The 21,877-nt window shown below is 39.1% G+C and overlaps 1 protein-coding gene across 9 annotated transcripts in view; it reads right to left on the bottom strand.

The window, feature by feature from the left end:
- The window catches only part of PDLIM5 (PDZ and LIM domain 5), a 190,460-nt gene that overhangs the window by 20,560 nt on the left and 148,023 nt on the right, over nucleotides 1-21,877 (bottom strand). For all 9 annotated transcript variants that reach the window (XM_090037097.1, XM_090037084.1, XM_090037089.1 and 6 more), the window contains one exon: nucleotides 14,248-14,429. In XM_090037097.1, coding sequence (XP_089893223.1) covers nucleotides 14,248-14,429 — 182 coding nt within the window. The remainder of the gene's footprint in view (nucleotides 1-14,247; nucleotides 14,430-21,877) is intronic.

Genomic DNA, 21,877 nt, shown 5'->3' with positions numbered 1-21,877 from the left:
GTATTCATGCATGTATCTATTGTATTTATTTATATTTGCATTGTGAAGACAAAGTGCCCTGACACAAGGTCATTACATGTGGACGTAGTTTTGTCAAGACATTTTAATGTGGCTAATTTCTGCAGTCCCTGGATCCCTCTAATAATCTCCTCTCATATTCTACAACAGCCTCGAGACAAAGGGAGGGTTTTTCCTTTCTCTGACCTGGTAGACAGGTATGCTAAGCAAACCTCTAGACTGCAAGAACTGCACATAGTTTTAGAGTCAAAAGGTGGTGACCACTATTTGTGTCTTTAGGTGGCAAATGGCTCTCACTTATGTGAAAACACATTGTGATACCACAGCGATATTACAAGAAAGCTGAACAGAAGTAGTACTAACTCTAAAAGGGAGGTAATGCAATCTGCTCCACTGAACAAAAAACTATGCACACATGTGGGAGATAAAGGAATACACCCAAATTAGAAATCTTTTTTTGGCATTGGTGATCTTGTACCACAGTATTTTCTGGTTATTAATCAATAATGTGGCTTCGTTACCTACTTTGCTTTCTCCCTCCCCATCTGAAGAACAATGCAGTCGCACACATTTTCTAATTAACTGTAAAGCTGGACAAACCAAGAAGAGCCAGGGCACTTGGAGATAAAGGCTGACATCATTTTGGATCCTTTCTAGCCTCTTGAAGCAGTAAAAGTGTATCCATTTGTCAGCTTTTTTCACATGAGGGCATTACTGTTTTTTGCGTAGAATGCAATTAGAGCAAGAGCAGGACAGATGACAGTTGGTGATTTTTTTTAACAATGCGATATCTTTAACAAAAATTACTTCTTACTCCTTGATCACTTGAACCTTCAGTACTGTTGGGAATTGGCTATCTTGAGAAAGCTAACCCCGAGGCACTTAGTTCGACCAAGTCACTTTTTCTATTATGTTCATCTTAGATTATTAATGCCAGTGGAGACTGTAAATAAGGGCAGAGAAAAGACAGGTGTGTGAGTTCGGCGGGGGAGAAAAGGAGGGAGGTGAACGAGGGGGAGAAGGGGGGATGGAGACTTACTGGAAATATGAAAGAAAAATATTTTGATTAATGGTGCTTTCCATTTCTCTCCTCATATTTTGCCTTATAATTTTCAGGTATCAGCTAGGGAGAAGACACATGCACACTAAAATCTAATCTCTTTGAACAGTTTCTTTCACAAATCAAATTCCAGAACAGCTTCTGATATACCGCTAATGGATGTTTGAGTTACCTGTTGAATACCAATGCCAATTCAAACACATTTGTTAACTCTGTTTTCCTTGTGTATTTAAGACAAGCCATTTGATTTGATATGTTAAACTTCATGCACTAGCACAAACACCTCTTGACTTTATCTTACTGCCCTGAATAGTCAATATGGAGTCTTTTAAGGGGTATGAAGTAAATTTTAAAACTTATACGGGATCAGAAGCAGGATTTTTACATATAAAAGGAAATCAATAAAAAATATGGTACATCATACCCAAGTTATTTAAATCTTTGAAGGAGAGAAATATTTTTATTTCTAAAGAGTACCATCAATTCTGGAAACAATTATTGTTTGAAAATAATCTTATGTTAATCATAATCTTTAACATACAGACAAAAAGTTCACTTAAAGTAAAATAAAATACAATGTAGAACACTTGAGTGTTCAAGCCATAATCCAAACAAAAGAAATGGGGGCATACAATGGAAAAGCAGTTGCTCTGTTCTTCATTTTTCAGCAACGCGAGAGGAAGAGAAAGAACAGCAGCCTGGTTCCATTGAAAGTAATAGCAAAATATCCTTTGGGCATCAATAAGAGTAGGGTTTGGCTTCTAGCTATGATACAAGTCGAAAAACTAATATTTTATCTTGGATCCAGCAATACCAAATCCTAGTCTTCCCCCAAAGGAATCTGCAGGGATGCAGAGTCCCTGCCAGCAGGTCCTATTGCAGGATCAAGGTCTAAGTATAATGTTTTAAGGGAATTTAAAATCATAGTTCAGAAATTCCCATCACTCTTTCAGTGTCTAGTACTTTTTGTCTCTCCCTGTGGAGTGGATATCTAATGATAGAAGTCCTACCTAAGGATGCAAACTAAGACAGAAAAAAAATTGCTCTCCCACTCAAAATCACTGGAAAGCCAAATCTAATAATACTGTACCTTGGTAAATATTCCAATATGTGAAAGTGTTATGTTTTACTCTCCTTTACCTAACAGAAAGAAAATTTAAAGTGTTCAATTTGTATTACAAAGAACCTTATTTGGAGCCAGATCAAAAAACTTGGTACAGACCCTTTGAACTCACTCATCTCAAGAATTTCACAATGATAATACAAAATGTGTGTGTCAACCTCATAATTTTTCAAAGATTTCAAACTCTCTTTTTGGCCCTAGAGATCACCTTTCAATATACTATCATACACTTTTATAAAATCTCTCATGTCTTTGCTCACAGACCTATTAAAAGATCTGAATGCAAAGGAGAAAAGAAGCATCTCAGCCAAACCATGGCTGCCTCCCAAGGTAGTTGATACATTAACACAGCGATTCTAAGGGCTTTACCTAGTTTTTATCAAATGGATGAGACTGCAGTAACTTTCATCTATACTATGAAAGGATCATAAAACCCTCTGTATAATACTCAAATGACCTGGATGCAGCGCATGCAGGGATCCAGCTACCCTCATGACTTGGAGAAGATCTGTTGGACTGCATTTCATACTTCTAAAGGTTTTTCTTGCCCTTCACTGGTATTTTTACTAACCCGTAATTGAAGTTCTTGATTCTCATTGTGGGGGATAGCCTTTCTAAAATGAAAAACACTGCATACTAGGTTATGTTTGGCCCTCACTGTTTACTTTCATTACTTTCACAAAACTCCTTGGCATGACTAGTTTAATATTTAACTGGGTTTGAAGCAAGGTAAAGAACTGACTTTTTCTTTCTGAAAATCCCAATGTGACTTTGCCCTTGTTATTCTAACAATAGCATGTTCCAATGCTAAACACATGGATGACTACAAACACTAGTGAAAGATTTCTAAGACAAAGGGGAAAAGGCGGATATGTAGCATTGCCAAAGTCACTTTGACAGAGGTTCTCTGGTGCATAGCAACAATACAACAGTCTGAACTGTTTAACGCTCACTTAAACATAACATCAGACTTCATGTAATATCTATAAATAACAATGCTACTTTAACTGGTGGGAGTGCCAGGATTACATTTTAAAGTGTTGTAATCCAATGATTTATTTCCTACTATCAAACTACCAAATGATAAATGGAGAATATAAAAGTTCATATGTACAATTATCCGAGTCCTGGTAACATATGGTACAGTAAGAACTCTTTCAGTTCCTTTCCCTCAAACCCAAACAGATGGCCGGATAAAGCAAAGTGTCTGCTGCTTACTTGTTATGGTAAATGTAGACAACACCCTACCCTTATGAGCCCTGTGTGAAATTGCACAGGCTAAAAGGATGGAACTTCAAGATATTCAAGAGGAAAAAAAGGCTCTTTTTGGTTCATGCAAAATTTGTAGGCTGTAATCAAAGCTAAGAAAACCCCCACTGATGAAAGGCAGAACAGGAAGGATTAAACCATTATCATTTCTTCAAATGACTAAGAATGCTGGTATGTGCACCATGAAAAATCAGAACAGGTGCAACTGAGGCCCAATTTCAAGAACCTCTGCAACTTCAGGGGGTTAGTTTCCTGTGTTAGCAACTAGTCTTTCAACTCTAAGAAGTCAGATTAAATTGGCTGTAAAGTATCTTAATTAAAATGAGCATGGTGGTTTTGGCTGGGTTCAGTTTGTCTCCCTGTGATTTCTTACATCATATACCATCACAAATTTGGCACAACTGGTATTGGTTTTACTGAAAATGGGCCCTGGAATGAAAGACAGCATAGAGACTGCCATACTCCCCTGCACAATGGAGTCCAGGTCTGTTTTTCTAGAGCACTAAAACCCACTTTGCTCTTTCATGCAGAGAAGTTTTGTTTTCTAATGTGCTCAGCTTATATTTTTGATCTCAAGAGATAAATGACTATGCCAGTGTGACAACATTAATATATTGTTATTTAGAACATTATTATGTCTAAGCAATTAAAATGCATGCAACATATCTTTTTATTATGCTGATTAATGAAGTTGAATAATGATAAGGGTAATATTTTACAAATGTATTTCTTTTAATATAAGCACTGGTTATAATACTCTAATGCATGGCACTTTGTGCCTGCATACACCTTAAACAAGTGTAATACAATACCATTTTGACATGTTGTAAATGACTGCATATGGTGTAAGGGGAGAATTAGGCCTATTAACCAGTAATCCTCAACAGCTCTGTGATATTATTCAAATTTTAAAGAAACCACAGGAAGTGAATTTGATTTTCAAAATCACGTGGTAAAGTGGGTAGGCATTTAGGCAACTCATGTTCCAACTCATACAATTTCAACACTAAGTGCAAATAAGGTATTTGTGTTTGAGTGGCAATAGAAATGCATTGCTTCCATTTGAACATGCATGCAAGATAAGCTCAACCATGGATAATTTCACCCTTTCTCCCCACCAATACTGTGTCATAAGTAACTTGTCAAAGGTCATAGCAGATTAGTAGTGTTTCTGTTCAGGTGTTTTAATGAAGCACACTGTCTCCAGTAAGGACTTTGTATATTTTTGTGATGCATTCTGCAATATTCAAACTTTTTAAAATACATATTGTTTCTTGTCATGTTGGAAAGTTATAATTTCATACTCCAAGTAAATAGCTTAATTTTGAATGGCTGACACTTGCAAATTATATGACTCTGCCTGCACCATGGGTTTTGCTTGGCTAAGTCCAGGTTTGTATTAAGTTAACTTTTAAAGGAATACATTCTTGTGGTTTGCTGGCACATGGTAGTATAAACATTTAGATTAAGAGGGTGGAGAAAAAGTCCACAAACCAGGAAGCATTGGTGCTTTGGCCTGTCAGTCTTCCCACTCTATGCATAACTGGTTGGACAAGGCTTTATGTATATTTTAACTAAAGAAGACTAATGTTACACAATGGCCAGTTTCAATTAACTTATTTTCATGCGTGTAAAGAGCAAGAACTATTGGATTCAAAGACTCACTTAGCAGAGTTATCCCCAGGCCCTTTTCCCAATTCACTGCACAGTTCTCACTGTGCACAGGAGACTAATCCCTTTTAATTAAGTGCACCATTAACCATAACTTCCTGTTCCACAAGGGGAGTGGAGAGAGATGAAGTGAACTGATTTGTCACACTTATAAGTACAGAACAGTATAAACATAGCAGGGGCTAATGGTGTGGTAGATTATATTTTCCAGCATAAACCATTCCTAAAAACTGTAAGCCATTTGGTTAGCTACACGTCTGGAAAGGTTGTAGCATTAATAGACATGACAATGGAGAAAAACACAAGAGGAAAGAAGACAAGTCACCATGGTTGATTGCTGTATGGCTCTTAAGCAAAAATAATCTTGCTCCAAGGATTAATAGTTGCAGCATGATATCCCTTCATGGGCTCTCATCAGTAAGGACTGAACCCAGGTTCTCTAGATCTGTCCCTGTATTATAGGAGTTAATAGCAAAACTCCCATGGACCTCGAAGACAAGATTTTTCCCCGGGATTCTTAGCCAAAAGGCTATCATTCATTTAAACCTCTACCTGTGTTATAGTTGTTAAAAGGGAGAAGAGAGTCACTGTGTTAATATGGGTTATGCTGTCAACCATAGAACAGAAGGTCACAGCATGGCTAGTGGCTAGTTTAAATTTTCTCCCACGCTAGAATTTCTGCCTAAAGATGCCAAGGGAACAAACAAGAAGCAAAAAAGTCACAGAACATCTATGCTAAGAACAATTCCATATACAGAAAGTTTATGCTTAAAAATGTGCAAAGACAACTGTAAAAAATAAAATAATTTTTCAGACAAAGGCCTCTGGGGATCATTTCTTCTACACTTAAAGCCAACTTCCAAAGTACTCTCTTTGCTGAACAGAGCATGTGCTTAACACATGTTGCTGGCTCAGGATTAGGCAACTGACAGTTGTGGCTATTGAAGAATATGCTGACATTCCAATCTTGCTTCTATTGAAAAGGGATTGTATAACTTAGTAGCAAGCTGAAAAATAAGATGGGAATAAGATATGGTACAAATGGGGAAAACTAAATGAACGCACTCTGGTAGCTGTTCATTTAGCATTATAAACTTGGGAACTGCCTTTTGAACATTCCATCATAAACTTTCTGTATACCATTCTATTACACAACCACAAAGTCTAAGAAGCCAGAGGACTGCTGACTAAAATGAAATGGTCTTTCCCCAGAGGAAAAATTGATTTTTATTGCCTGCAGCTGTACCACCTCACTTCAGGCTCTGATCTTGTCTGAGCCCTCAAATGAAGCAGAATTGTGCCTGCTTGGATGAGAGACCACAAGAAGGCCACTTTAATTCAAGGGGAATGCCTACTTCCTTCTGAGTCAGCACCAACAGTGAATTCTACTAAATTCTGTGCGTGTTGTGTATGACAGAGAACTTCTGTAAGAAATGCTGACGAAAGTCCTGACCATTTATGATGACTGAGCACCCACTACACCTTCCGATGGATTAGTTTGTGCCCTGGCGAAAATCCAATTAGAGTAACTAAGATAATTCTACCTTTTTACACTGGCCCAGCAGATCCAATTTGATACAGTACTAGTCTTCATTTCCTTTCAAGATGCTATGGAGTGTAACTGTGTGTTGTGAAACAGCTGCTACATGTCACCAAACAAGTGGCTGCATGTCAGTGGTGCACAAAAGCAATATCTGTGCGTGTAGAATATGGAATTGTAATGCGCTTTGGGATTCTTCAGAGATGAATGGTGTTACATAAATGCAAGCTAACATTTAGCTACTGAATGGGACAAAAAAAACAATACACAGCAATGTAGTAAGGATTTTGATGAGCAACTGCTTTACAGGTTGACTCTTGTCTAAAAATGTCTCCCTTTGGTGGACATGGAAAAAATTAAAAGCTCATCAGTTAGAACTTATATCAGTGCTTATTCAACCTAACAGTAGCTACCATTTTATTTACTGCCTCAGCAGAAATAGTTGCAAGTAAATAGAACAAAAGAACAGTTATTTACCTTACCTGACTTAGTATAGCATTGTATATGCAACAATAAACTCTGCTGAGCGACCTTATTGGCACTTCACTAAGGTGGCTACACTCCTTTCAGCTTGGATGTGGACTTGTAAATAGGCTTCACAGAATTCTCATACAGATTTCACAAGTCAACAAGATCTTCAAAGAGGCAGCAGATGCTGCCTGAACTTTTATGGAATGAGCTTCAATGTGGTTAATGCACTGCCCTTACGCAGCTGGTGGCCCACAAAGAAAACCTCTGAGAGGATATAGCCTGACTTTTAACCTACTCCCTGCGAAGGCCAGACAGTCTAAACAAGTAAAGTTTAGCTTCTTCCAAGGCTGAGTTAGACTTGGGAAGAAAAATCAACATTCAAGTCCAGAAAAACCTTCCTGAGATTTTCAGGATGGGGAGGGGCTTTCAAGGGAGCTGAGAAATCTTACCTATAACTTGAATGGGAGTACTTGTTGATGCTACAGTAGGATTGGTGAGCGTGCCAAAGTAGAGAATGATGGTGAGAGTTCAACTTTATTTATAGTCACTATGAGACTGCTCTGCACAGAGACATTGTGGGGTTCAGGGCTCTAAACATCTGCATTACAGAAGCTGACATTAGAGTAACAGGTACTGAGGTTTGTAGTACTGTGGAGTCAGAAAACACAGAAGTATGTATGTACTGTGGTTTCAGACCAGCTTGGTGACCAGCTGGTGCTGAAGCACCAGCAGGACCTGACCTGGGCTGTAAACTATTCATTATCTGACGTACAGGTCTATTTCTTCATCATATAAATTGCATTCCTTCACAACCCTTTTTCATGAGTGGGCAGAGATCTTGATTGCTCTGTCGAACCTGACAGTAAAAGGGTTTAGTCTGATTAAGAATAAACACACAAGGTGAATGTAAAGCTGCAACTCACACACATGACAGGCAAAGATCAATATTCAAGTTTGACTGGATTTTTGTTCTCAGGACCTGAAGCGGCTTTTGTTGAGTTTTCTAAAAGAAAACCTTGCGGTGGACTTCCATCCCTTTGTATCCTCTGTGGAAGCTATACCATATCAAGCATCTGACAGATATATAGCCTTTGCTAGTGGAAAACAGGCACTTACAGACTGTGACAGCATTTTTTGATGAATGGCAGAGACATGGCCAGGGTAGAGTTTTGGCAACTAGACAGCAGGGGAGGAAGAAGAATTAGTACCTACTTCATTCTCTCTCCTTTCACTGATAAATGGCATTCACATCTGATCTGACACTTTAGTGGGGAGGAGGGATACGGAAAAGACTTCAGGATTCAAACCAAAAAGACATTTTTTGTATTAGACTAGTTAAGTTCTTCAGAAGGCTAAATAGGAGGTTACTGTAAAAGGATTGTCAGGATACGGGGTTATTTTTTGTAAAGCAAACAAGATTATTGTTAAAAATCTTAACAGAGATTGATGGGTTTTCTAACAAATAGTCTTTAGTCCATACACACAATATGGTCTCTGCATTTCTATTAATGACCGGGAAAAGAAAAAAAATCAGGGAAAGGAAAAAGGAAGCCACCTTCTAGTCAAATTTTGCCTCTGAATAGAAAACAGAACTGTTGGTTTACTAGATGAATGCTGATGAATATCAGTTTTTAGATGACCATCATATACTTCACAAATTCAAACAAAACCTGGACTTCACCTTATCTGAGGCCTGCTCATCTAAAATTCATGATCATTATAGCACCTGGATCACAAGCAAAAGAAAACACACAGGGAAAAGTTCCTCAGAAGATTTTGGTAACATCTCTCCCATATAGAACGTGTGATAGTGTAGCATAAACATATATTTTTTTGACTGGGATGAGCAGAATAGTCCAATTTTGGCTTCACCTCAGCTGAATTCTGCTATTCCAAATTTAGGGTGCTTTCATATTAAGGTAGACATGACAAATATGAACACAGCCTACAACTTCACCCTTGTAAATACTTGCAAGTTTTGTCAATACAATTTGGTATCAAATTGAGGCAGCACATTATTTGATATGGAATACAAACTGGACACACTTTTCACCACAGTTTTTTAGACCCATTTACCATGCCTAAGGAAGCAAAAATAGAACTCTTCACATAACAGGACATCTTTCATTCCATACAATTTATTGTACTAGTTCTCTGAGTAAACTACCAATGAAATGGAGATCATATCAAACTCACTGCTCAGTCAAAAACTTAGTGTTGCCAATTTGAGAGCATCTTTGAAAGGGTTAGCAACACTGGACTTGATCCTTTTGGCTTGCTTGCCCCAGGTGGTGTGGGAAGAGGGAGGGAACCCCAAAGAACCTGCTGGTTGTCTTGCAGTACTGCCAGCCCATGAAAAAGCCAATTTTTAGGTCATGACTCTGGGAAAATCTCTCTCTTTGCATTCTGCCTTTAAAAAACAAGGTGTGTTTTATTTTGGGGGAGTGTGGTATGTGATAAAATATGGTATGTGCATGAACATTTTCACACTTGTAGGTACTTCTGCCATTATGTTTAAGGAAAGCAAACTGCATTAATTATTAACAGAGAAGCAAGAAAAGGTGGACTATTCAAGAAACAGAGATTCTGCCTAACTGCAGGCAGGCTAAAAGTTGTCAACCTATCTAAAGGGTGCATCTGTGTAGTCTGAAGTTGTATTAATTAAACTGCAAGCAATATTCAAGCTATGCATGTGGGGTATGTGCCTAGTCATCGGTGTTTGCAGCTTCTCTAAATGGCATGCAAAATCTTAGTACTTTTTTGCTTCATTATGGATACAATATAATATAAATATTTAATATATATTGTCCAAAATGCTAGTACCACAAGCTGGGGTTCAAATAATGTCTAATGCAATGATTCTGCTATTTATTTCTACTTTTTTATTATTTCCTAAGATGGACTTTCATTTTTCTGAACAGCAAAGGTACTGTTTAAAAGCATGAAGTGTAATATATTAGCTTTAACTGCTATTTGGTCAAAAAGCCTAAAAAAAGTATACCTGGGTTTTCTCTTAATAAATTAAGAGAATATGTCTCTAAGTGACAAATAATTCAGAACAATATTTTCAAACTTGTGTGCCTATAGTAAGGTTCCTAAATCTATGTCTAGTCCTTTGGTAGACCACATAAAAGTGGCCCAAAACATAGATTTAATTTGGGGATTCAGGTTTGAAAATTTTGGCCTGAAATTTTTGTCACCAATTGAAGTAGCAAAATGTCCTTGTAAGAAAGCCAGTTCTTATACTTTTATTTGATACATGTGGCAGCATTTGTTGTATTATAACTTGTTTTTATAATACTAAGTATTCTTTGAAATTCAGATGGACTTGAACAGTCTTTCTAAGCATGCCTCATTTTAAGCACCCAAGTTCATAAATAAGTATGTCAACTGTAAAACCAAACTGCTCATCTATGTGGTTTTGCAAAACACCAAGCAGGTACTTATCTGTCTTCTTAGACAACAAAATACATTAAAAATCCAGCTAAAATATTTTTGGACTGGGAATTATCAGGGATTTTCACTTATCAAAAACACAGGCAAAGCTTACTCTACTGCAGTAAGACAGTAGAAATAGTAACTAAATACAAAAGATGCCTTGAAGCCTTTGCAGTTCTTTGTCCTGTTTCTCAAGCTCTTGATTATGTTAACCGCCCCCCCCCCCCCAAACAGTTAACCAATGATCAGCTGTGCTTGTCAGAGAAAAACTGCTGGTTTCAACTCCAGGGAGCAGTAGTATAACTGGAGAGGGGTGAGGACCAGTTGTCCCATGGGGCAACATGGCCTCCTTCTCTCCAGGAGTGTTTTTCATGGCAGGCACAGCCCTACATGGCCTGGCAATAGGACCTGTGCAGGTGCAACCCCATGCCCAGTAGTGTATTTGGAGGAAGGGGGTGGAATGATGTTTCCCCTGACCCCAGGGGTAGACCGGGGTGGGGGGTTGGTGAATACCAGAATAGCTCCTAGGTAGCCCATGCTGCTACCCGTCCCCCAGCAACAGCAGCCCAAGCCCATGTTGCTGCAGCAAGCATAACCATACCCACCCTTCCCCTGGGGCACTGAAATACCTTGATATACACCTCTATCAGTGTGTTTAGATGAAGGGAAACCTTGAAGGTTTTTATTTTGTAAAATATATGCCTGAGAAAAAGAAGAAGATCCAATCTCTGCTCTAGTGCTGTTGTAACCATGCCTAGATCCCTTTCATCTGTTGGTGTTGCATTACTACTTTCTGGGGACTGCATGCTATATAAAACCACAGGTGAGTTTATGTCATGTTTGAAGGCCAGATCTGCAATGAAACCTGTAATATAAACTCTGGTCAAGCCTGAAATACCTTGGCAGCTGTTACAATTCCAATCAAAATGTAAGATGCCTCTCATAGCCAGGTATATAAGATACTTTGTAACCCAAATTCTTCATTTTTCCCCCTCAGCCCAGTGACAGGCAAACCTACAATATACTATGGCCATCTCCAGACATGCAAGCTCAGCTAGTTTTTTTTAAAAAAAATGCATTTAGAGCACTAATTTTTGTGTGCTTGAAAACCAGACTACAGTCAATGGCTCGCACTCTAGAGGACACCAGACTAAGTTAAACAACATGACAATACATGTAAAGCTAGAATAACTTTCCTCTTATGTTATCTTTACCCATAATCTTCATGACACTTTTACTGGAAGAAAGATAATGACTCAAGTTGTTACTCCCAAGGAAACTGGGTGAATTCAGGGCAACCAGTTTTCAATTCTCCTAATGTAACTACCTCAGGATTCTACAAAAAAGCAATAGATTGAACATGATCATTGTCAGTGCCTGGAGATAAACTACTCTATCTTAACAGCATGTGTCATCTTGAACTAGGATAAGGAAGCTTTCTTTGTTTTTTCAGTCTTTTGTCCAAAGGGCTTAGAGGCTGGTTATTTAGCACAACACTTTACCGTATTGGCTTCTCTTTCATGCCTGCTGGCATCCAGAATGAAGTTTCTTTCACTCAAATGAAGTCTTTAATTCAAACAGTCTTGCCTGGTTCAAACTAATAGGTTTTTTTTTTGATCTGCCAGACTTGCACTGTTAGTGCAACTCTTCAGAGTATTAAATGTTAACATGGACACTGTCAAGGTTGACTGATATAAGACTACAACACTTATACACAGATTGCCCTCTACATATATACAAACTTGCAAATGTAGCCTCAAACATGAAAAACTACCAATAGTAATGAGTAATTGGCTTACATTCAGCCTGAATTTCAAACTTTATATGTAATTTATTTTTCTTATGTAAAGAAAAATCCTAATACAAAACCTACCCAAAATCAAACCAAACTAACCAACCGAGATCACATTTTCCTGATCTATTTGCTTTGTACCAAATAGGCAATATTAATTTTGTCAGTACATGAAGCTGGTCTATATATTTATCGAGATGTTTGGTAAAAAAGGTGATTTAATCCTTATATCTTTCTAGCTCACTGCTTCCATGGCAGTCAGTTGTGAAAAAAAAAATCTCTTAAGCACTAGATTTATATTTACACTGAGGTTATTTATGTGATTTCTCTATGTAACACCCGTTCACATATTGTTAATGAATGGTGTTCTGCTGAAACCTCAAGTTTTTTAAAGGGTCTTTGCTAGTGAAATAAATCAACTAGGTTGTGGAAAAAGCACTAACAAAACTGTAATAGAATTCAGAAAACAGATGAATATTTTTATATGACATGTCCCTATGTTATGGATTTTCATTTCAGATTCAGCTAATGAGGAAAAAGGCACTAAAAATACACTTGTTTAAATTTACGTAACTCTTAACTGTACCAGTCAAATAGCTGCTGCCTTCCCATGCTTTTTACAAGACAGTTTTAACAAGTATACAAGTGTCAGTTTATTGCCATCTTGAGGATGTTTGGTAGTATTGCATGTCCAGTACAAAATACATTTCATTTTTATTCAACAGATACAATTGTAATTTGACCATATGGTCCAAAGAGGCCTTTATAAAACATATTGCATTAACACCATATGTTCACTTTCATTTTACATTGAACTGACTGGGTACTGATTTATTTCTGGCCTTTAAGGGGTTTTTTCTAAGAGGGAAATCCCTTAATAGTAGGATAAAAAAAAGGTTACTTAAGAGCTCAGGCATGATCAGAAGTAGAACTGAGGAAATCCATCGTATTCTCATAAGAAACTTGATGGTTAAGACAGTAAAAATAATTAAGACAAAATCCCCTGGGTACCTAGAAATGAATGTTCAAGTTCATCACAGGGCCAAAGACGAGAGTTCAGTTTAGGAACCAAGTAATTTTAAAAGGGTTATAACAACTCAACTTACTATTACATCATTAATACAGGTACGGTCCATTTCTTAGAGTAACTATGAATTAAAAAGCAGCACCTTCTCTCAGGCTAAACCACTATTTGCTTTTATCATACTTAAGCGAATCAAAGTACATTTTCCACAAGAAATAAATGCAAGTGTTGATACATAAGGATAAGAATTATAAAATCATATTCAAAGTGAATAGTCTTTCAAATTATCCTTACAGGAGATAGCTTTTAATTAAATATTGCATAGTTAGAATTGAATACTCAAGTGAAAGCCAGAAATACCAAAGACTTAAACTTATCTCTACATGCTGCTGAATGATTTCAAATCCCACTTGAACAAAAGCAAGGAACCAACATGTTAAATGTATTTTTCTTCCAATATTTTTCTCAATAAGCTTATAAGCATTTAGGAAATATCTATTTAGAGCATTTTAGTATCAGCTAATTTGATATTATCTGACTTTTATTAAATACGTTAATAAATAGTTGAAGATCACAAGCTTCAAGATTTTATTCATGAGAAAAATCAACTAAATTATAGGGATTACTCATAAAAAGGCTAAAGGATAAGTTTTACTAGTTGACAAAAAAAACAGAGAAAGTAACAACAATAAATATTTTTAAAACAAACGTGGATGAGACAAACGATGTCAATATTAGTTTCTAGCATCATTTTAATAATAACATTTTAGTAGGTTTGAATAATTTAATAAAGATTCAAAAGCCCCTAAATGAACAAGAAAAAGACTCCTTTTAAAGTTACCTGCTTGGTTTGAAGGTTGCCAGCCTGAGTATTTGACAGCACTCTGAGGTTCGGTTGGTTTAAAGGCTGTAGCAGAAGTGATGTTGGCTGCAGATGATTTGGTGTCAGGACTGTCTGGACTCATGGGCATGTTCTTTACTGAGGCAGCATAAGCAACAGGCTGTGTGGCCTCCAGGGAATCACTGTTCAAAGAGAGAGAGAGAGAATGTATTTTTTGCCTGAACAATAACACACTGAAATAGCACACACTGAAATACTACGGGTAAACTGTTTTCCATTCATACCAAAGCGCTAGCTGCATAAGCTGTTCTATCACCATTGCTTTGTTAGCCTTGAAATGATTTTACCCAACCCAAAAAGTATACACAAATATTGAAAAGCAGCTACAAAGATAACAGAGTCTGCACTTGGATTGTTTAAAAAAGAAGAAAGAAAATCAAAAAGCTTCAGTGTATATGCACTCTCATTCTTTTTTTTTAATATACTGCGTATTTAGAAGATAAAGTACAACTAATACAAAATATTTATACTGTACTGTTCTATACTATATATAGCTGTTCCCTTATAATTTTGAGGAAAAGGAACTTCTGCAAAATAAAAAAGAAATTTGATGCTCAACATTTCTAGCTGGAGGGGCCAGATGGATGTTGCAGGGCCAGTCAATGGGGTGGATCCAACATGTGGGATGGGTGGGGCTAGCTACATATGCCAGTTGGGACCCTCTGGGTCCACTTCTAGAGGCACTGTAATTAATGTTGTCACTACTTCCCCCTCCACCAAATTTCTGGATCCAAGGGGAATCCAGCAAGTGGACTGACTCAAGATGAGTGGGTTAGAGCCTTTTACTGGATTCTTATTTTTAAGAGTTATTATCAATAATAGGTTCTTGGTTAGTAGGTAAGTACTCATATATTCAGATTCTATTCATAGTTCTCCATTAACACGTCAGCACAGAAATGACTCTGATGCATTCCATATGATTTGCTGTTACAGGCAACTACATTCACACACCTGATAAATTTAACATTTGAAATGAGATATAGTTGTTTCATTCCACAACTCATATTAATATTGTAGAGTTTAAAGATGTCTCCTTTTCTGAAGAATTAGTGCAGCTCTCTTCTTTTTAAAAATGTATTATCCATTGACATTTGCAGTTAATTAGAAATTGTGTGCAGTATAAGTGGCAACTACTTAAGGTGCTGGAAGGAGATTCTTCATTTCTTATTTCCACAGGCTTGAAAGGGGAGACTTTTCATTAAAGAAGAATTTGTGCCACATTACTGCTACTTTTTTTTTTTTTTTTTTACACTAGTATTTGTCTTTGGGAGATGGAAAACAAATATTGTTTCACAAAATTCTTTCAAAGTAGTGCAGTTATGTGCTAACAAGTTTAATTTGTAAATCAAAATACAAATTGATGTTTTGTCCCTTAAAAACATATCAGCTGATGACTTGCTTGAAGACCTATAATTCTTTACTATGGAAAAATATGTAAATTTAATACTGTTTATACACTGATTGCTACATACTGCTGCATAGTCTTTCATGGCATTAACATAAAAGTTTTCATAGTAACAATTTAAGTGATTTTTATTGGAAAATAGTTCTTATGTATGTACTGACGTGGCTTTTCTACCAAAAATTAGGGGATTTTTATACATCAAGGCCTAAGTTCATATTATGAGCTAATAACATTTTTTTGTAAGCCATGCTAAAAAGTATAAAAATGTAATGCATCTACAAGCTGCAACAAATTCACAAAGAACCTCGGTCTTAAAACTGAATCTTCAGGTTGTTCAATGTGATTTTCAATAGAATACAGTTATTGCAATCATAAGCTTTTACCCATAGAAATAATTGTGATTAAATACTATTATGATTTATTTGATAAGCTGGCTGATGGCAAAATCCTGAGGGACAGCCAGCACATTTGTTGCGGGTAGATCTTGCCTGACCAATCTCATCTCCATCTATGACCAGGCGACGTATCACCTGGACAAGGGAAAAGAGATTGACATCATATATCTGGACTTCAAAAAAGCCTTCGATGTGGTGTCCCATGATCTCCTCATGGAAAAATTGGCCAACTGTGGCCTTGGCTACACCACAGTCCAATGGCTGGGAAATTGGCTCTGAGGTCAGACCCAGAAAGTAGTAGTTGATGGAAGAAAATCATTATGGCGCTCTGTGACCAGTGGTGTGCCCAAAGGCTCTGTCCCTGGACCAGTTCTGTTTAACATCTTTAGCAACAATGTGGACATTGGTGTCAGAAGCGCACTGGCCAAGTTCGCCGATGACACTAAACTTTGGGGCACACATGAAGATAGGCCAGTGACCCAGGCTGACTTGGATAAGCTTAGTAAGTGGGCAGATATAAACCTGATGACATTCAATACTGAAAAATGCAAGGTTCTCCACTTCGGGAAAAAAAAACCCTGCAGCCCACTTATAGGCTCGGCAGTGCTACGCTCACTAGCACCATGGCTGAAAGAGACTTGGGGGTCATGACTGACCACAGGATGAACATAAGCCACCAATGCGATGTCGCAGCTGGTAAAGCAAACAAAACTCTGGCTTGCATGCAGAGATGCTTCTCAAGTAAATCTCAGGATGTCATCCTCCCACTGCACTCGGCCTTGGTGAGGCTGCAGCTGGAAGACTGCGTCCAGTTTTGGTTTTCACAATTCAAGAAGGATGTCAAGAAGCTTGAGAGAGTCCAGAGGAGAGCCACGCACATGATCAGAGGGCAAGAAAATAGGCCTTATAATGAGAGGCTGAGAGCCATGGGACTGTTCTGCCTGGAAAAACACAGGCTTGGGGGGACCTGGTGGCTGCCTATAAGTACATAAGGGGTGTGCATCAGGATCTGGGGGAACGTCTGTACACCAGAGCGCCCCAAGGGATAACAAGGACTGATGGTCATAAATTCTTCCATGACCGGTTTAGGCTGGACATAAGGAAAAACTTTACTGCCTGAGCCCCCAAGGCCTGGAATAGACTCCCTCCAGAAGTGGTGCAGGCACCTACTCTGGATTAATTCAAGGAACATTTGGATGCTTATCATACTGGGATCCTTTGACCTTAGCTGGTTTTCCTGCCCCTGGGGCAGGGGAGCTGGACTCAATGATCTCTTGAGGTCCCTTCCAGCCCTAATGTCTATGAAATCCACAAAATTTACTATAGTGAATGTGTGTGTGCCTATGTGCACACAGTAACAACAGAGAACCACAAAGCAAGTTCTCATTTAATTTCATGAATGTGGAAGCATTAATTCACAGATTACTGGCTAAAAAGGCTTAGAATATGACCTTTAAACCAAACAAACGAATAAATGACCAAGGTTGTGTTATATCAAAATATAATTTTAAATCAAATTTGTTATGTAGGGTACCTCAATGGATTCAGTAACTAGAAGACCATCTAATAATATAGGCTAGGTACAGACATTTGGAGAGGTTGGGGGAGCTTAGATCAGGTTAAATATGGTCAGTTGATCTAAACCCAGGTTGATCTGAGTAAGAATTATACAGAAGTTCAGGAAGGTTAGGTCAGTCTAAAACTGGCCAACCTGATCTGAGTTCAGTGTACCTCTGAGGTAATCAAACTTAGATTGGGTCTGGTACGACTGATTGAACTTCTGATGGATCATCATGGCCCTGAGGCTGGGAGAGCCCAGCTGCTGGCACCAGGCTATTTTTAGCTCCCTGGCTCTTCCCCCTTTCCCCAGATGGACAACGCCCACAGCAGACCATGCATTCCCCCCCCTCCCCCCTTGCCCCCGAGCCCACCAAACCCCCATGTCTCAAGCCGCTCCTGGGGCCAGTTTTACTGGTGTTCACTGGTGCTGAGAGCCAAGGAAGTAAGTCAGGGTGGGGGAAGGGGGGAGCAGAATCTGGCAACTGGTTCACTGGGGGGAGGATTTCAGGGAGCTAAAAATAGCCCCTGGGCCTGGGAGAGGTAGATAGCCCCCCCTTCCCCCCAGCACCTCCACAGATCCCACTTGCTTCCCAGTTCTGCCCAAGACCCAACTTCCCCCAGGACCCCACCCTGGCTTACCTTAGATCGTGTGGCTGTTTTTAACTCAATCTAACCCCCTCTAACCTCCCCAAATATCTGTAGGTATCCTACGACAGTCTTCACTGTGATAAAAGTCAGGTTCTTTACTACAGTTAGTTAAGAGGAGGTCAAATCCTACTGAAGAGAACAACATTTATAGTCTTTGCATTAACCAGATGATCAAGTTAAACGCTAGGTTCTTAAAGCAACCTTAAATAAAACTGAGAGGGAAATGGTTTTCTTGTCTAGCAAGAACTTTCACAATTTCATCTCTGGGGAGGATTTTATGAAAATACTATGTTCTGGCACAATGTTCTCATGGATCAACATTTCCTGACAAAAGCACATCTCAACCACCTCTTTCTAGTCCTTAAACCCAACCTCCAATACATATGAAAAGCTGTAATAATCATATTTTCAATAGAGTTTTACCTTGGCTTAGCAAGAACTTGAGAACATGCCTTTTTTGATCATGAAGGCAAGACCTGAGGACTAGATTTGTATCCTTTTGTCCTTGCTACTTAGATCTATGAAAATAGAGTAGACTATACATCTCCCAAAAGCCCATGTTCTGCCCATGGAGGATTCTGCGTGTAGGACTAGAAAGACAGATGAACATATCTTTCAGGGACTCCCTCACAAGTCCTGGCATAGGGCAATCTCATGGATGGGACTGTGGGGACTGGAATGCAACAAGGGACAGTTTGGGAAGGCAGCTATAATTTAGATACTCACTCAGGCAATAGTGGAACAGGTTAAGGTGGGCAGGGGGATCTCCCACTTTGGTTGCCCAATGAGCATAGGCTCCTGCCAGAGCTCTGGGCTCACCAGCTGATCAGGGCAGGGTCAGCCAGAGCCCCTATTTTTGGTGGCTCTGGATCTTAGATCATGAATGCTCCTGTTTGCTGTTCCCTCTTCTCCTCCCTCCCCTTTCCTACTGAATTTAGAAGTAATAAAAAAAGGGAGATGGGTGGTGGTGGCAGCACCGAAAGCAGGGGTTCTGGCCAGACTCCATGCTGACAGCTAACATGGGTGGCACAGTCGGCCACATGACTGTACAACCCCAGCCCCTTGAATCCACCTTAATTGTGCCAGGGTCTTTGCAAATCCCCAAAACATACCAGGATTTGTAGGGTACAAAATGGCTTAAATGGCTTCCCTTTATTCTGGAGGGGCAACACAGATTCCACCCCAAGAGCAGATCACAATAGTGATTTACATCAGACCCTTGATCAGAGGCTCACTCATTCAAAGCTTCCATTGAGCATTTAAAATGTTTAATTTTAGACAGGACTAAAGCAACTCTCATTTTACTACCCTTTTGAGTTCTGAATCTTCAGAAACTGAGGAGAAGGCATTTTTAGTGCTGGGAAAACCCTACCAGAGAAAAATCACAGTATTTTCTAGTCCAACAATTTTCAGGGGTCAGAGGGGGGAAAGTTTTAACACCTGCCATCTGCTACAGAAACTATGGAAGCAACAGGAAAAGGAAGAAGATAGTTCCAAGAGTGAGAAAAAGTTGCAGGTATAATTCAAACAAACCTCCAGGGATGCAAAAAGAAGAACTGAGATGTGGTTAAGGCTGCTAAAAAATGTGCATCAACATAGGAGGTTTAGGGTTAACCTAAAATCTCCTGAAATCAATAGGAGCTTTTCTATTCACTGGGTGCATCTACATGTGTGCTTTACTGTAGAGTAGATTAATTAGCTGCGCATTAAAGCATCACCATCTACACATTTCAGGCTGCAGAAAACTAATCAACTCCATATAAGATAGTACTGTTGGAGAAAGTACCATCTTATGACGGAGTAGTTTACTGCGATTAAAAGTATGTGAATTGTGCCCATGTAGCTGGGAGCCAGATTCCTGCTTACTGCCTAGCCATATGGCTCTGTTCTTTCAGCACCCCTGTGCCCCAGCCAGCCACTCTGCCACCTGAACTAAATACAGACATTCAAAAAGTCCAAGGCTCAATTGATTCAGACTTTGCAGGTTAGCCTTAATTTCAGAGACTAAACTGAGAAACAACTGGATACACATTTACTTTTGATTCAGCAAATGCAGCCACATGCCTGCAGTGGCTCAGGCCAGAAACTGAGGAGTGCTAAAACACACCTCTCTATACATAGCCAGCATGGGCTGTGTGTTTCCTTCCTCTTCCTGCTGCCCCGAGGTCTCTGGGATTCGCAGCCCAGAATCACAGGAGCAGGACTCTGCAGGGTTGCTCATGGCTTTCTTTTCCTGCTTCTAAGTACCGCTGGGATTTGTACTCCACAGTTGGAGTCAGCAGTAAGTTTCAGTAAGTTTAGCAGCATGGCAGTTCTGTACTCAGGGAAGATGGGTTTAACCCCACTCCCTGTCCCCTGACTGGGGTTTGCTGGGGGCGGGGGGGAGAGGGGGCAGTCCCTGGTCTCCCCTCCCCCACAAACATTCTCTGCTTAAGCAGACAGCACAGTCCAACCTAAGGCTAGAAAGCATGCTGGGGGATTGTAATTTAACCAGGAAGGGGCCTGGGACAGAAGTTTCATAAATTAGTTTGACTCAAATCGGTTAGGTCTGATACTTCTTTCAATCAGGTTTATTTTAAACCAGTTTCAGCCATTTTGAAACTGGTTTATGTGCACTGAGCTTCTGTTCTGTTACAGGTTTAAATCAGTTTCTGATTACTTAAACTGGTTTATGTGTAACCTCTGTCACTACCCCTGGAGCACAGGACCCTCTGCCAGCCCAGGCCTGTTCTGTCCTGGCTCAAATTGCTGTTGTCCCACATGCACATGTAGACACTAAGTCCAAGAGTAGTTTACTCGGGCTCAAACTGCTCTGGAGATTATTACTTTGCATCAATTGCACATGTAAACATTTAGTTTACCAATTTCTTCAGAAATCAGTAAATTATTACTTTTATGAAGTCTTTATAAAATGAGAGTTACTCCAGCAAAAAAATGTGGGGGATTTCCCAGCATTTATTTCTCTCCCACTTCCTCCAAAGATTTCTCCATGAGTAGTTTTTCATAATGCCCAACTTTTCCTAGGAACTCAGTCAGTATGAAAACTGTAGTCTTACCAGTGCTATTTTCCCCAGAAACTCCTTTTCTGATCTGAGTGATGTTTAAGTCCATGACTAATTAATTGGTTGTGTAGTTTCAGAAACTTCTGGAATGCTGATTTAGATTGGACATAAGGAAAAAAATTCTTTACAGTCCAAGTGTCCAGGGTCTGGAACAGACTCCCCACAGAGGTGGTGCAAGGACCTACTCTGGATTCATTCAAATGGCATTTGGACGCATATCTTGCTGGGATCATTTGACCGCAGCAGACTTCCTGCCTATGACAGCAGGGCTGACTATGATCTTGCGAGGTCCCTTCCAGTCCCCAATGTCTATGAAATATAGTGAAAGAAGAAATTTCACATTAATACCTGCAACCTCTCTCGTGAGAGTACTTTAACATACACCTCCTAGAATGTCAAGTTCATTTGACATATTTCTCCATCAAAGCTTTGAGCATAACTGATTATATTTTGAAGACTTCCTCAAGAAGTTGCCTGTATTCCTCCTTTAAAAAGAGCAG

Source organism: Crocodylus siamensis, chromosome 2 (genome assembly GCF_052110815.1).
Source record: "Crocodylus siamensis isolate JL-2025a chromosome 2, ASM5211081v1, whole genome shotgun sequence".
In the NCBI taxonomy this organism is placed as follows: Eukaryota; Metazoa; Chordata; order Crocodylia; family Crocodylidae; genus Crocodylus; species Crocodylus siamensis.
The sequence above is the reverse complement of the archived record's forward strand: the minus strand, read 5'-3'. Positions and strand labels throughout refer to the sequence as shown.